The sequence below is a fragment of the Podarcis bocagei genome, assembly GCF_964188305.1.
Source record: "Podarcis bocagei genome assembly, chromosome: 7".
In the NCBI taxonomy this organism is placed as follows: Eukaryota; Metazoa; Chordata; class Lepidosauria; order Squamata; family Lacertidae; genus Podarcis; species Podarcis bocagei.
Genome location: NC_138132.1, coordinates 38,066,264 through 38,083,043, shown reverse-complemented (window position 1 = coordinate 38,083,043; position 16,780 = coordinate 38,066,264). Strand labels below are relative to the sequence as shown.

The following is a 16,780-nucleotide window of genomic DNA, read 5'->3' as shown; positions in this document are numbered from 1 at the left end:
ACAAGGTTGTTGTGAAGATAAAATGGGGGGGGACTATGCACACCATTTTGAGATCCTTGGAGGAAGGGGGAGATACAAATGCAATAGTGGCTCTCTGGGGTTTCAGGCAGGGAGGGCGTCGAGGACTGAATGTGGGACCTTCTGCATGCAAGGCAGGTGCTCTGTCACAAAACCATGAAAGGGACTTGGAGTACAGAAGAATATTAGCAAGGGAGGAAGTAAGTAAGCAATGGATTGAGGAGTGTTTCACACAATAATGAATGTAAAACAAAACAACAAAAAACCCAACAGCCTAGAATTTATTAAATCCTACTCTTGCCTGTTTAAAGCTGCTTCTTTTTCAAAGAAAACAAAACAAAACAACGCACTGCATTATAGTACTGACCTCAGCCCACAAAAACAACTGCAATTCGGTGGCAGCATTCACCACAACACCTGCCCTCTTACCTTCTCCCCAACTATTAAAAAGAGTGGGTGCTTGGCAGCAGAACAAAACTCCATCCAGTAGGAAAGTAAGATCTTAGCATTGCAAGGGGCTGGATGACCCTCTGGGTTCCTTCCAACTCTAAAATTCTATAATGCTTTGTTGCTATTTCCATTTTTATGGAGAAAATGATAAACAGAGAAATGGAAATAGGCATCTTCTTCCTTATGAGGTGATGGCACCAGCTGTGGCAGTCTCCACAATCCCTTCTCTCTCTCTCTCTCTCTCTCTCTCTCTCTCTCTCTCTCTCTCTCTCTCTCTCCCATAGCGGGCATGTGGCAAGTTAAGTTCTTGACATTTCCACATTGCTGAGAGAGAGAGAGAGAAAGCGTGTCCTCATGCACTTCAGTGTTTTAATGTGAATTTCTCCTAATATACACCTTTTGTGTGGAATTTCCCCTAATGAAACGCATTTTTGTATCTTATTTTGTGTGCATTTTATGAGCATTTTACCCTAATCAAAGAATCAAAGAATGTATGGATATTTGTACAGGTAACGCACAACTTACGTGCATTTAAATTGTGCATATTTGGCTTTACGCATTTGGGGGGAGAGAATAAAGGGGGGAAATTAAAGGGAATGTAAAAGGGGCGGGGTTGCAGGGAAAATGACTTTGGGAATCCCATCCACCATTGAACACAATTTGCTTTGACTAATACACAAATTTGACTTTAACACATGATCCCCAGAACATAACTCTTGAGTCAGTTGAGAGTTGCCTGTACACGTTATTTGGCTCAAGGACTGCATTGCAAAATTATGGGGGAGTGCAAATATCAATGGATGGCTGTGTTTCGGTTCACAACTTGTTTCAGCAAGTGTGGATTAAATAGATTCATCTTTACATGAAAATTGAATTGGATTTTTCCTCATCCCTAGAATATAACCAGGATGGAAAAAGAGTGTCCCTTCACTCCTGTTCTTCAAAACATTTTACATGAGGGATTGTCAACGTTTTTTGAGCCAGTGACACATTTTGATTTTTGAGAGAGTGCCAATCAGAAAATGGCTGCAATGGGGAGCATGGCATAACACAAAATTAGCATACAACCATAATGAAGCTTTTCTCATAATGGAGAAAAGGCTTAACTTGTTGAATTTCTGTTGAAAATAAGACAGGAACAGGAAAAGTGAATGAAAGGGCAGGGGAAAACAGCAGCTCTTTCAGACACTGTGGGTTCTTATTGCATGGTGTCCAAAAAACTCACTCATTAATCACAGCTCTTACTTCACTCACTGGCAAAAAACCCCCACACATGTGGAAGCAACCAGGCTTGATCCTTTCACAGAAATTGTTTAGATGGGTACCTGCACATTTTGATTCCTAACTTTCTTTCTAGGAGGGATAGAGACTAACCCTGTTTTTAAATGGAAGCCTCTTGCCTGGGGGTTTCAAGGAAGGCTTTTACAGGCCCCATGGCACTTGTGGGTGCCAGGTTGATAACACCTCTTTCTCCTCCTAAATTGCAGTGTGTGGGGTGGAATCGTGACTGCGACTCCAGTGAGGATGGATGGGAATATTTAACCCTTTCCTCACCCACATAATCACTGCCCCCCTCCAACATGTGCAGACTGCCCCCTCTGCCACAGGGTGATGTAAGTCTGAGTGCAGAGTTGCTCTTCTGCTTCTAGGTTCAGAACAGAACAGCAACCATCGGGTTAAACGGTCCACATTTGGAAGCCATCTTGAAGCAGCTCACCACGAAAGGCAAAAATGCCCAAGTCATAATTAAATGTGTGGAAGACAAGAGAAAACCATTGTGGTTTTGACTCATGGGAAAAGACTGTGCCTCCAGGCAGGCCTTCTGCACACTGCCCAGAGTGTCTCTATGCAATAATTTGCAGCCAGCTGATACCAGGCTGATGCCTGCAAGCTGCATGTACAGTCTTCTTAATATTTTATATATACATACATCTCCCCTGGAGATTCAAGCCCCGTACCTGCCACTTCACCTTGACTTCAGGTCAAGCCTGGAGGTCTGCTAACCCTATGCTGGAATGCCTAAGACGCCACAGATAGCGTCAAGAGCACAAATCATCCTGAATGAAATTTACAATGCCCTTGCAAAGGCACCTGAAAAGGAAGTCTGAGCAGCTACCACCGACTCCTGCGACATGCGACTGATTGAACATGCCCTTCTTGAGATGCTTTTTGGGGTGTCTCCAAATCCTTCTGCAATTGGCTCTTCGCCCCCAACCATTTGAAGCACACCTTCTGCTCTGCCTCTTACCTGGTCTTCATCCACTGCTTTACACCTGGGGTCCATCTTGCTGTCCTTCGTTACTGCTGGAAAACTGGAGGAGTTCTGTTCCTTGGAGTGATCCTAGGAGATCAAAAGAAGCAGAGACGTTTTAATGCAAATGTGCAACTGCCCAAGGCCAAACTCCTTCACTTTAGTTGCCGGTTCCCACCCTGGCTGGCTATCAGAAGGACCTTGTTTAATCCCGGCAACAGCCCTGTGAGGTAGATTAGACTGGGAAGCAGTGACTGGCTTCTAAGGTCACCCAGTAAGAGCCATGGCCCGAGTGGGTATTTTAATCCTGGTCTCTCAGTTCCTAGTCTGACACTCTTAGCCATAACACCACATAATAGACTGAGTTGTCCTCAACAAACCTGACTACGAAACAGTGCAAAAACTCAATAGGTTTTAATTAACCCTTCATCTTTGCTAGAGTCAATGATGCCTGCCAATTTCTCGTTAAATCTGACATAATCCCTTAAGCTGGTCATTTAGGCAAACTACCACATTTTCACTCTGCCCACTCACTAGCAGTCGGTATCACTCCTGATCTTTTTTACACATTTTATACAGTGAACCAGAAGTGGCCAAAAAAGGGGGCACAGCAAGAAGGAGCAGGCGTATGTGTGCTCTGCCATTCCATTTTTGAATGCTATTTAGTTAATATATATTTTTCTTAAAAATTTTCCTTTAATATGCACATTTTTCTACACATTACTCAAAGAGCTGCATTGCAAATTTCAGAGGCGTGTGAACTTGGGAGGAGAGCACAGTTTGGGTTCATGTACTGTTTTGAAAATGGAAAACCAGATAGATGAAGATAACGATTAAATGCCCTACCCTAATTAAAAGCGGTTAAAACAAATTACAGTTCTAGGAATTTGGCGGGTTCCGAAAACACACATCTCATGTGTCATAGTTAAACTACAGTTTAAACTGTAGTTTTGCTAAACACATAGTTAAACTATAAACTATAGTGTAGGGTTAGACTGTGGAACTGGCTCCACAGGAGGCAGTGATGGCCATCAACTTGGATGGCTTTAAAAAAGAATTAGATAGACTTCTGGGGAGGCGCCTCCAGCAATGGCTGGATTCCTCTGATCGGGAGGAATCAGCCCCATGGAAATCTGGGTCTGGCTGCCACGGCGAAGGCGGAGACCCATTAAAAATCACAGGCGGGAGAAGCCTGTGAGCCTGGGATTCGGCGGGCACCTTTTGCGCCTCCCCCACTCGTGGGGAAACCCAATTTCGGGGATCCGGAGCGACGTGGGGTGAGCGGCGCAGTGCTTCGAATCATCTGCTTCTTCCACGGAGCGAAGCCACATAGCTGTTGTCGGAGAGCGCTGACTTTTTCCTGTGGACAATTTGACTCTAAAGTAACTACCCATGAGTAGAGCTTAATCAGGAAAATTGGATTTTTAAAAATGTCTAATTTGGCATCGAAACGGGGAAGGTTCAATACAGGAAGTCCGCCTTCCCCTTTTGTAAATAGACTGAAGCAATTGAGGCTGCAAGCTGAAGTCTTGGAAAGCCTTTTGTAAAGACTAAATTTCCATAAGTAAAGAATATAATCCCCCCCTTGGAGGCAGGAGAAGGGGGGGGAGTTGTGGATTGAGTTTGCCTGCGGAAGAGACCAAGAGAGGCAAAATACCGCCACTCGGACCCTGGGAACGGGCTGCTAGTAGGTCCAACGTTTGGTGGGATGTTTATTGACAGCGTTTGGATTGTTCATTGACAGCTAGCATAAGAGAAGATACATTGTTTCTACTGTCTCCAGCAGTGAAAGTAACTTTGAAATTAGTTTTGGGTCGTTTCAAGTGTGCCTATAAGAGGATACTATGTATTAATACAAATAGAAACTGTTTCCCTCTATTGGAAGTTCTTGAAACTGGCGGCTACATAAGATCTGGGCTGGGAAATTTCCAGCGGTAAGATAACACCCGTGAGACTGTGAGATTGACCTTGAATCTATTGAGTGTTATGGCAGATGGAAAAGACGGAATGTTGCCAGAAGAGGCCTTAGCGGTTGTATTAGTGAAAATAAATGACTCGCTGGAACAACTTCACAAGAAAATGGACGTGATAAATATGAAAGTGGATGCTGCAAATATTAAAACTGACTTAATGTTAGAAAGTTTAAATAACCTGGGACAAAAGGTGAATACTAATATAGAAACCACCCAGAAATTGATACAGGAATCTATCCTGATATGGCAAACTGCGGATGAAGTTAAGGAGAAAACCCTTGCTGCTGAAGTTAAAGTAATTCAACTGGAGAGAGTCCCATCCATTCAAGGACAACTTTATGAATTCAAGCTGACACTGGTTATGACTGAACTTAAAGAGAATCAGATGAAATTGAGGATCAGAGCCCTACCCGAGGAAAATGTGAATTTATTCAAGGGCAATTGTGAAGGACGTTGGCTTGAAGAGAAGGGGGATTTGGAAACAGGGTTAAATTGGAAGTGGTTATTGTTGGGCCGAGTTGTTGTGGTGGGGATGAGGGTTGCTGTGATGTTGGGGATGCTGCTTTTGTTTCAAACATTGCAAGCTTTGGATGGGAGGGGTTGTTTCAGGAGGTGGCAGAGGGACATCTTTAGATTTGCTTGGCAGGGCAGGAAGCCCCGAGTAAAACTTAAGATATTAATGGATGCTAAAGAAGGAGGTGGAATTGCCCTGCCAGACCCCTAAGTTTTGTTGTGAGTCATCTGCTTTTTGCTGGCTGAGAGAATCGGCAGAATCCTAGACCAGGGAGAAGAGCTGGTGGAAGAAGACTGGAAGTTTAAAGACTATTTATAGAAATATTGCAAAATTAATGAATGTTAGAACACAGTTGGAATGAAGTTATATGGCTTTAGCAGAAATGTTATAAGGAATTAAGTATAAATAGATCAATAGAGTATTAAAGGGAACAAAATAAGGTTAGAATGTGTTAAGATAATTATAGGATAGAAAACAGGGGAAGATGGAAAGGAATTGCTGAAATAATTAATTGATGTGGAATACAAAAAGGGAGGTGTGAGGAAGTCATGAAAATAAGCGAACGAAAGATATGACATTGAAATTGTTTAATATGTTTTAAATGGTCTTTGTTTTGTTTTATTTGTCTTATGTGTTAGTTTTGTAGTGTTTTTGTATTGTATTGTGTTGTTGTTTTCGTTTGTGTGTTGTTGTTTTTGCTTTTTTGTAGTGTTTAAATTTAAATTTTTGGAAACTAAATAAATATTATTAATTTTTTAAAAAAAGAATTAGATAATTCATGGAGGAGAAGACTATCAATGGCGACCAGCTGCAATGGCTCTGCTCTGCTTCATTCATGGTTGGAGGCTGTATGGTTCTGAATGCCAGCTGCTGGAAACCACAAGGGCAGAGGTGACTGTTCTTGCACTCAGGATCTGGGTGGCCACTGTGAGAACAGGATGCTGGACTAGACAGGCCACTGGACCAAGTTGAGCAGGGCTCTTCTTGTGTTCTTATGTCAAAGAAGTGTGTCTCCAGCAATTGCAAAGTGCTATACAGTGAAGCTGCCAGACACACCTCTTTGGGGAGGGAATTCCATAATCTAGGGGCTGCCACCAAAAAGGCCCTCTCCTGGGCCAGCCACCCCAAACTTCTGATGGCAACCAAGAGGACCCCCTTTGCCAGTCTTAACACAAGAGAGTTTGTAGGGAATGAGGCGCTCTCTCCAGTATTTGGGGCATGCAGATATTAAAATGTGAAGCCAGCTGGATTCCTCTTCCATCCCTCATTGTGATGCTGTTGTGCATAAGGCCCATGCTGCTGGAGTCTGCACCAACAAGAGCCTCTCCCCCAGGCCTTGGGGAGTGAGCATGCTCAACTCATGCCATTGAGACATCATCTGGACCCCAGGCAAAGTCCAAGGAAGCTACTGCCAAAAGTTCTCATGGAGGGCAGCAATCTATGCACAAGCTCTGTCTGCAACTACCGCATACCAAAGTCATGGAATCAAAAAATTGTAGAGCTGGAAGAGACCCCAAGGGTCATCTTGTCCAACTCCCTTGTAATGCAGGAATCCTACCCACAGCCGTCCCTGGGTGGGCTCAAATCACCAACCTTTTGGTCAACAGCCAAGTGCCCTGACCCATTGAGAGTCACCTGTTAACCAACCACCTCAATAGCTTCGTCAAGCGGGCTTTGCTTCATTAACCTGACAGCAGGGTGAGCCTCAGGGAGCTGATACAAATTGCCGGGGCATGGGGGTCTGAAAGGGGGCTCGGCTACCTTGCATAATTTTAATGTAATTCTTAACAATATATGCATTTCCTGTTCAACGCCACACAATTCTGAACAAAGACTTGCAAAGTTCTGCCGTTAACCAAGCATCTCCGACTCTCTCTGAATGTTCGCTGGTGCACTTTGACGGTACAGCAGCGCAGCCTCACCATATTATGTGCAGTGTGTTTGTATGGTTTTCGCATGAGAACATCGTGTGAATGCAACACTGTTGCTGGGCAATACACATTGTGTTTTGCTACGCACACAAGTTTAACGTTTGAATTATACAGTTAGTTCAGCAACGGCCGTGCGGGCAATGATACTATTGAAATTATTCATAAGGATATGAATAGTCTCAAGAAATATTATCATATTTATTACCAATAAAAATGAGAGCATGCATTTATTTTATATCCTGTGTAATGATTTAGAACTGCTCCACCCTTTGTTTTGTTGGCCTGAACTCCCTCTTGGTGATCCAGGTGACCACTGGGACTGGAGAAGATAAGGGGAGTGGATGAGCCTGATTAATATAATATAATATAATATAATATAATATAATATAATATATAATAATACAGTGGTACCTCAGGTTATATACACTTCAGGTTACAGACTCCACTAACCCAGAAATAGTGCTTCAGGTTAAGAACTTTGCTTTAGGATGAGAACAGAAATTGTGCTCCGGCGGCACGGCAGCAGCTGGAGGCCCCATTAGCTAAAGTGGTGCTTCAGGTTAAGAACAGTTTCAGGTTAAGTACGGACCTCTGGAACGAATTAAGTACTTAACCTGAGGTACCACTGTATAATATAATAGCAATTTATTATTTATACCCTGCCCATCTGGCTGGGTTTCCCCAGCCACTCTGGGCGGCTCCCAACAGAATATTAAAAACACGATAAAACATCAAACATTAAAAACTTCCCTAAACAGGGCTGCCTTCAGATGTCTTCTAAAAGTCAGATAGTTATTTATTTCCTTGACATCTGATGGGAGGGCATTCCACAGGGAGGGTGCCAGTACTGAGAAGGCCCTCTGTCTGATGGCACACTCAGGTCCTCCACCAGAGACCTTGCATCATGCTCCGTGTTCAGAGACTATTATCAGATAGATTATCAGAATTTGACACTAATTAAGCCGTGCTGATGTGAACAGCTAGGGTGGCGGGAGGCTATGAAACGCATGGGATGGAGGGGGGGCAACTGCACTGCATTTTAAGGCAGCAATGTGAACACACACACACACACCCCCGAGGAAGGTTTGCATCGTCTTTAATTGATTTGATTGCTTTGGCTATGTATCTTTATGATGCTATGAGCCGCTTTGAGCAGCTTCTGGGTTCAAAACAGCAGGGAATAAAAGAGGGAAATGTCTGCAACTGAAGGTGATGGGGGGGGAATAAAGGCACTAATAGCAGGAAGATATCAGAATATGTAACATTTGGGGGGCATATTAGAAAGGGAAGGCACCCACATCTGCTCACCTACAGGAACAAATGGTAAATGTTACTCTAATAGGTCTCTGCGTGACCACCCCAAGCTGGCTGGGGCCGCTGGGGAGGGGGTTGGGGTCCAACACATCTGGGGGGGGGCTGCCTGGTATCCACTCTTATAGTATAGCAAGGGGACAGGATCCAGCAGACAGAGTTATATTATTTGTTTTATTTGTTTTATTTATTTAATAAAATACCTACATCGCTTGGCTGCAAAACCTCAAAGCTGTTTACAAAGAGAATGAAACGACAAAATTATCAGTGAAAACCAAGAAAACAACTATTTAAAACATTCAAAAGATAAAATCAGCAATCAACTAAAATCAGATTTTAAAAATACATCCACATTCTACACGTCTAGGTAGGCTTGTCTAAACAAAAATGTTTTAAACAAGTGCCGGAAATGCATTATAGATGCATTCCCTTTTTTAAAAAATATAATTTTTATTAACAGGCCAATCAAATCACATTAATTCCAAATCACATCAATTCCAAATTATACAGCCAGATTTTTAAAAATTTTGTTGGGGGTACCCATACTCCAAGCTGCGAAAGGGGACCAAACTTCTCCTGCTACTGCTTTGATTAAACAGTTCTATCCAGTTCTGTCCAGATAGTCTTTTTATTATTTTCTTCATCTTCTTGTTGTTATCATATATTCCTTTCTTTGTGGTCTCTGATAATCTTCACAAGCGGGTGAAAGACAAACATCTTCTGTGTGGGTTTTATACTCTCCAAAAGTCATGTCACATAAAGGACAGACGCCATTTCCACACCTCCGTTAGAAACATTCCCACAGTCTGTCCGCTGATTCACAGGCTTGCCAATCTATAATTCAGAGGGTTCTGCCAGGTCCAGATAATGTTCTGATAACCATACATTCGCATTCCAATGACCCTGGTCCTCCTCCCTCTCGTGCTCTCGTCCTCCTTAGGCAAGCCTGTCTTCTCGAGACTCGATTTATAACTGCGTCATAAAATTTTCCTTCCATTCCCCGGTGTTTCCACCAGTCCTTTCTTTAGCCAATAATTCATTCCCACACAGCTATTAGTCTCCTGCTTGTGATTAGTAATGGCAACGATTCTTCTCTCAAGGGGGGAGGATTATTGGTACTCACATAAGGCAGAAAAAAGAAAAGTTTTTTCCTCCTCCCTCATTCCGTTTGACTCCAACATACCAGTCTTTTGATGGTGGTTCTTCACTTGATTTATTGTCCTGCCCGTTGCTCCGGTCACAGAGATCACATTATTCAGCAGTCTTTACTCCCGATCTTCACTTGATGTATGTGCATTATCTTCATTCCAATTATAAATTTCCAATTATATGCTTCGAGCTAATGCGAACCAGTGTGCTGTTTGGAGATAGCGTCAGGAAGAGCTGACTTCACACGAGGGCTTCTTGCCAAGTGTCCACACCCCCTTCTTTCGAATCCGGGGGTGAATTATGGACACCGCTGGCAAGGCAGTCCCCCCCATCCCCTTGGGGGGGCAAGGAAGGCTGCATACTTCCCATAGCAGCCTCTTAATTACCTCGTGTGGTTTGAGAGATGTTATTGTCGGCCATTTTCCAATGCGCCCCCTGGTGGCCCCCCCATTATAGATGCATTCCCATTCCTTGACGACGAGTTACCTGTAGGATCTACTCTGTTGTACCTCCATCTGCCAGCACAACGCAACTTCTCTTACTTTCCCTTCCCCCACTTCACATCTCCACCTTATTTCCCATTAGTTCCTTCCTTCCTAATTATAACCTAAATATTAAAACAAAGTTTTAAAAACAGAATTACTGGAACGGAAATGCCCCCAGAGCCTGTCGTATTCATGCTATCTGTTTGCTATCTATCTGCAGATTTTAAAACCACTTCAAAGACCTAAGCTACCCAAGCACTGTACAATTAGATAAGAATAAAGATAAAAGATAAAAGGTTACCAGCTCACTAAACTAAAGGTAATACCGTGAAACGATTCATACAGTTTATATTCCATAAAATGACTGGGTCACGCTTCAGGGGAAGCCTTCTTAGAAAATAATGTCTTCATTAGCTATCTAAATGCCACAATGCTTGCCTAATTTCAGTTGGCAATTTATCCCAGATGGATGGAGTTGCAATACTAAAAGCCCATTTTCAAAACGCAAATGAAGCACACCTCTGGGACATACAGTACTCTCAACCATTGTTCAAAATTAGCCACACGCCAGGCACATTTTGCTACTGGCATAGATCCAGTTGAAACTATGTGGAGATTTCTGGGCGCTAGGCTGGCAACCACAGTTTACAAACCTCTGTGCCTTACTCCATAGTTAATTTGTTGTTTAGCTGTTTAGTCATGTCTGACTCTTCATGACCCCATGGACCAGAGCACGCCAGGCACTCCTGTCTTCCACTGTCTCCCGCAGTTTGGTCAAACTCATGTTAGTAGCTTCGAGAACACTGTCCAACCACGTCCTCTGTCGTCCCCTTGTGCCCTCCATCTTCCCCAACATCAGGGTCTTTTCTAGGGAGTCTTCTCTTCTCATGAGGTGGCCAAAGTATTGGAGCCTCAGCTTCAGGATCTGTCCTTCCAATGAGCACTCAGGGCTGATTTCCTTAAGAATGGATAGGTTTGATCTTCTTGCAGTCCATGGGACTCTCAAGAGTCTCCTCCAGCACCATAATTCAAAAGCATCAATTCTTCGGCGATCAGTCTTCTTTATGGTCCAGCTCTCACTTCCATACATCACGACTGGGAAAACCATAGCTTTAACTATATGGGCCCATACACAAATGCAATGCTGTGATCAGTTTCCCTTGACATAGTAGGGCTTTATGATTCTGTTTCATGAGGAAGCTAGTTGGCGCTATTTCCAGCTCTTGCTAAATTAATTGTTTTTTGAGTTTGCTCAAATGTTGACCCTTCACCAAAGGAAAGAGATTATGAAACTATCAGGACCAGCTCAAGATGTTTTGCCGCCTGAGGCAAAAAACAAGACAGCACCTTCATCACACAGAAGCTGTCAAGACTGGCAGTTGCAGCTGACTGCAACCCCAGTGGTGCAGCAACATTCTGTGCCAGCCCTAAATAAAGCACATTAGCTTAGGAGGCTCAGAGCAGGCAGAGGGGGGTGGGGGGGTACTCAGGAAAACAGCTGGGATAACAGCTGCTTCCTTCCACCCACAGCATTTGCTTCCTAAGTCATCCATCTCACTCTGCCTAATGAGTCGGCCCTGCTTGAAATTAGCAAAGAAGCATCGTAGCAGTTGCAAATTCTATATATCTGTAAAGAAGATGGGTTGGCATCATTAATATTGTCACTTGCCAACCTTAAGGAAAAAGGGTACCCTCCAACATTTCTCCGATGAAAATAGGGACGTCCCATTCCATAAAGATAAATACTATTTATACCCCCACCCATCTGGTTGGTTGCCCCAACCACTCTGCTAAGTTTCCAACAGATATAAAAACATAATAAAGCATTAAACATTTATTTTATTAAAAAAAAACCACAACCTCCCTAATCAGGATTGCCTTCAGACAGCTTGGGGATCGGATAACTCCATACCCTCCAACATTTCTCCAATGAAAATAGGGACATCCTAAGGAAAAGTGAGACATTCCAGAATTAAATCAGAAACTGGGACGGCTTCTCTAAATCAGGGACATCCCTGGAAAATAGGGACGCTTGGAGGGTCTGAAAAAGTCAAAATGCTTTGCCTTACTGCAGTAACTCAATAGTAAGTCTTTAAAGACTTAACCGTTTGGCTGTCCATATTAATTTTATTGGGCTTTTAGGTCTGAAATAAATTATCACCTGCCTGAAATAATACATTTGGGCAGTTTCCCTGGCACGTTATGCAAGCACTGGCCCTTCCCCCCACCACTCCCAATCCAATATATTGCTTTCTTGCTAAAGCCCATGGGAGTGGACCTCAACTATTTGCCAGGGTAGAATAATGAATGCCAGAAGGCAGGGTTGGGGCATGGTTTGATGTTTTTTGTTATTTGTCTGCTTTTAATACAATAGTTTAATGGGTTTGAGGCAAGGTTAGTCTGGATGATACCCCTAGGCCCCTTCCAAACCTGTGATCCTGTTTGCATAAGGTTCAAATCCATTAGAGGAAGCCAGCACACCCATTCTAAATTTGTAAACGTTCAAAATTAATGACTTTGGCTGGCCAGTTAAGTGTGGCAGGTTGCATGTCCTAAGAGGTTGCCAGAGAGGCAAAAGGATGGGCCTTTTCCACCTCACCTGGCTGGGCGCTACCTCATCCTAGGATGCAGAACAATAGGCCAAAGGGAGCTAGTTGTGTGTGAGAGAGTTTGGGTTGATGCTGGAAGCTGAGGAGTCAGAGACATGTGTTGAATCCAAGGCTGTGACTTGGAGCTTCCCTGTGAACCTAATGAAGGGGCAAGATCTGTTGGGATGTTAATGCTGTGAGCCTCTCCATCCTATACTCAGGTTGTATATATGGATAAAAAGCCCACATCCTAAAGATCCCAAAGAAACCAAACCCTGAATAATTCTCCATGAATCCCTGCAGTCTCTCACAGCTCAGGGATTAGGATATTTGTTGGATGTCAAACTCAGCCAAGAGCATAAGGTCAAACAGATTCCTCACTGGCCTTGCAGACACCTTCATTGTCCAGAAAGTGGGAGAAGCAACAAGAGGAACAGCCATTTTAGATCTGGTCCTAACCAATGTTGATGACCTGGTTAGTGGGGTAGAAGTGGAAGGATCATTAGGCGCGAGTGATCATGCTCTTCTGAAGTTTACTATACAGCGGAAAGGAGCAGCCAAGCATACTAGGACTCAATTTCTTGCTTTTAAGAAAGCCGACTTCATAAAACTTAGGGAAGTGCTGGGTGAGATCCCATGGACAGTAATACTAAAAGGAAAGGGAGTTCATGATGGCTGGGAGTTTGTTAAGAGGGAGATAGTAAAAGCACAACTTCAGGCAATACCAATGAGACGGAAACATGGAAGGTGCCTAAAGAAGCCAGGGTGGCTATCTAAAGAACCTTTAACTGAGTTAAGATTTAAAAAGGATGTGTACAAAAAATGGAAAAGGGGGGAAACCACCAAAGAGGAATTCAAACAAATATCCAGCACGTGTAGACACAAAGTCAGAAAAGCTAAAGCACAGAATGAACTCAGGCTTGCTAGAGAGGTTAAAAGCAACAAAAAAGGCTTTTATGGGTGTGTTCGTAGCAAAAGGAAGAACAAAGAAACAGTGGGGTCACTCAGAGGAGAAGATGGTGAAATGCAAACAGGGGACACAGAAAGGGCTGAACTCCTCAATGCCTTCTTTGCCTCAGTCTTCTCCGATAAAGAAAACAATGCCCGACCTGAAGAATTTGGAGCAAATTATTCAGCAGAGGAAACACAGCACAGAATAACTAAGGAGACAGTACAAGAATACTTGGCTAGTTTAGATGTATTCAAGTCTCCAGGGCCAGATGAACTGCATCCAAGAGTATTAAAAGAACTGGCAGATGTGATCTCAGAACCACTGGCAGTCATCTTTGAGAATTCCTGGAGAACAGGCGAAGTCCCGGCAGACTGGAGGAGGGCAAATGTTGTCCCTATTTTCAAAAAGGGGAAAAGAGAGGACCCAAATAATTATCGCCCAGTCAGTCTGACATCAATACCAGGGAAGATTCTGGAGCAGATCATTAAGCAAACAGTCTGTAAGCACCTAGAAAGGAATGCTGTGATCACCAATAGTCAGCATGGATTTCTGAAAAATAAGTCATGTCAGACTAACCTGATCTCGTTTTTTGACAGAATTACAAGCCTGGTAGATGAAGGGAATGCAGTGGATGTAGCCTACCTAGATTTCAGCAAGGCATTCAACAAGGTGCCCCATGATATTCTTGTAAAGAAACTGGTAAAATGCTGTCTTGACTATGCTACCACTCAGTGGATTTGTAACTGGCTGACTGACCGAACCCAAAGGGTGCTCATCAATGGTTCCTCTTCATCCTGGAGAAGAGTGACTGGTGGGGTGCCACAGGGTTCTGTCTTGGGCCCGGTCTTATTCAACATCTTTATCAATGACTTGGATGACGGACTCAAGGGCATCCTGATCAAATTTGCAGATGACACCAAACTGGGAGGGGTGGCTAACACCCCAGAGGACAGGATCACACTTCAAAACGACCTTGACAGATTAGAGAACTGGGCCAAAACCCCAAGGTATTTGGAGGCGGCGGCGGCGCCAACGGTAATGGCGGATTCCCTCTGAACGGGAGGGAGAGCTCCGTGGAAATCGGGTCCACCGCTGCAGCGAAAGTGGAGGACCCTCAAAAAACCCGCAGGCGGGAGAAGCCTGGGGCCGTGGGACTCAGCGGACACATTTTGCGCGCCCCCGAACTGTCAAAGAAGCTCTGTAAAGAGCTTCGGAGCTGAGCGGGGGTTCTGCGCTGTGTTGTGAGTCGATCGCTACTTCTGCGGAGCGAAGCTGCACAGCAGTTACCGGAGAGCGCTGACCTTTTTCCTGCGAAATTCCGAACTGAAAAATCTATCCGTGAGTAAGAACTGGGGCGCTTGGAAAAGATCAAAGAATAAGAACTGAAATAAATGAGCTTTGAACTTGGCTCTGACTTTGATCTTGGACGCTATTATGGAATTCGGATCTGAAACCGGCAAAGCGTAAACAGGAAGCCCGCTTTGCCGATCCTGTAAATATCTGAAAGCAAGGGACAAAGAAGCTTTGAACTGTAAAATTTGATTGACTGTAAAGAGCTAAACTTCATTGCCTGGCAAAACGACCCCCCCCCCTATAAGTTGGGAAAGGGGGAAAAATCATCATTTAATTATTGATTTCGGACTGCTTTAAACAACTTAAAGGTCATTTTGAAGGCACCGTTTTTATAGACACTTTAATCTTTACTGTGGATTTTCTGCAAGAGACTGGCAACTTTTTAAAGGATACATTTAAGTTTATAACTGTTGCTACTTGTATAACATTTGGGAAGTTTATTGCTGAAGGATCATCATCTTGAAACATTTTGCTACTCTGCTCCCCTAGAGGAACTTTGTGTTATTGCTGGGGATTTTCCATTGCAGCTGTCATTTTCGTGACTGTTAAAAGACAAGCCTGGGAGTGGTGTGAACTGTGCGAACGGCCTTGACTCTCACAGGTTGAGTAATGGATCAGGGTAAACAACAAGATAAAACATCTGAGAAGACTCAAGAGAAGGCGACTAGAGCTAAAACTAGACAGCAACAGCAATTACAGGCACACCAACAACAATCGTACAGAAGAGCATCTGTAGTGGGACTCTCTGCTCCACAAGCCACAGAAGGAGCAGGAACGGATTCTACTACATTGGATAAGATTCTTTTGGCTATACAATATTTGACAGCTAAGATTGACTTAAATACTTCAACTATTAATGATCTTGGACAGAAGGTGAATGATGTGGGACAGAAAGTGAACATTAACACCCAGGCTATTGACAAGTTGCTGCAGGAATCCAAGGAGACAAAGAAAACAGCAGAGGAAGCAAAAGAGAGGGTTTTGGCGGTGGAGGAGAAGATACCGCCAATAAACAGAAGATTGGATGACTATAAGGAACAATTCTCCCTGATCGAACTTAAAGAGAAACAGAATAACTTGAGAATAAGAGCGGTCCCAGAATCAGAAGAAGGGGAATTAATCAAATTTCTTTCATCGGAATTGGAAGATTACTGGGACCTGGATCCACAAAAGGAGGAATTTAAGATAGTGAGTGCTTTCCGACTGGGAAGGGTAAAAAGGAAAAATAGAGCAAGAGACTGTTTGATTTCGCTAAGATCAAAGGAAGAAAGAGATAAAATCTTGAATCTTCACTATCAGAAAGCACTCGTGATAGAAGGTGTGAGAATTGAGATCTTCAAAGATATCCCAAAACACTTACTGGACCTCAGAGCTAACTACGTAGACTTGGTAGGCCTGTGAAGGAAAAACAACATTTTGTTTAGGTGGGAATTTCCACAAGGCCTCTCATTTTCATTTAAAGGAAAGAAAATAAGGATAAGATCAAAGGAAGATAAAGTGAGCTTCTTGAGAGACTTAGGTCAGGACCTGCGAAAAGAGGCCAGAACAAAAGAATCAGAATTACCTGGTGTGGGACCACTTGACTTGGGAAGGCACCCCTTAGGGTTGGATCAACTTGAGAAAGAGATACCGTCAGAACAAGAGCAACTTTTAGGAGCGGTTGGAGGAACCCGACTGTAACTACAACATGTCTCTGCAGATCTTAACCTGGAATATTAGGGGTTTGAACTCCCCCAGTAAGAGGAAAAGAATTTTTCATATTCTAAAAAAGGAAAACAATTAGATTTGATTTGTTTACAAGAAAC

General features: G+C 43.4%; 1 protein-coding gene across 1 annotated transcript in view; it reads right to left on the bottom strand.

Moving 5' to 3' along the window:
* FA2H (fatty acid 2-hydroxylase) overlaps positions 1–16,780 on the bottom strand; it is a 74,355-nt gene that overhangs the window by 29,913 nt on the left and 27,662 nt on the right. Inside the window, exon 2 of the mRNA XM_081203396.1 lies at positions 2,717–2,809. Within this exon, the coding sequence (XP_081059522.1) occupies positions 2,717–2,809 (93 nt within the window). The remainder of the gene's footprint in view (positions 1–2,716; positions 2,810–16,780) is intronic.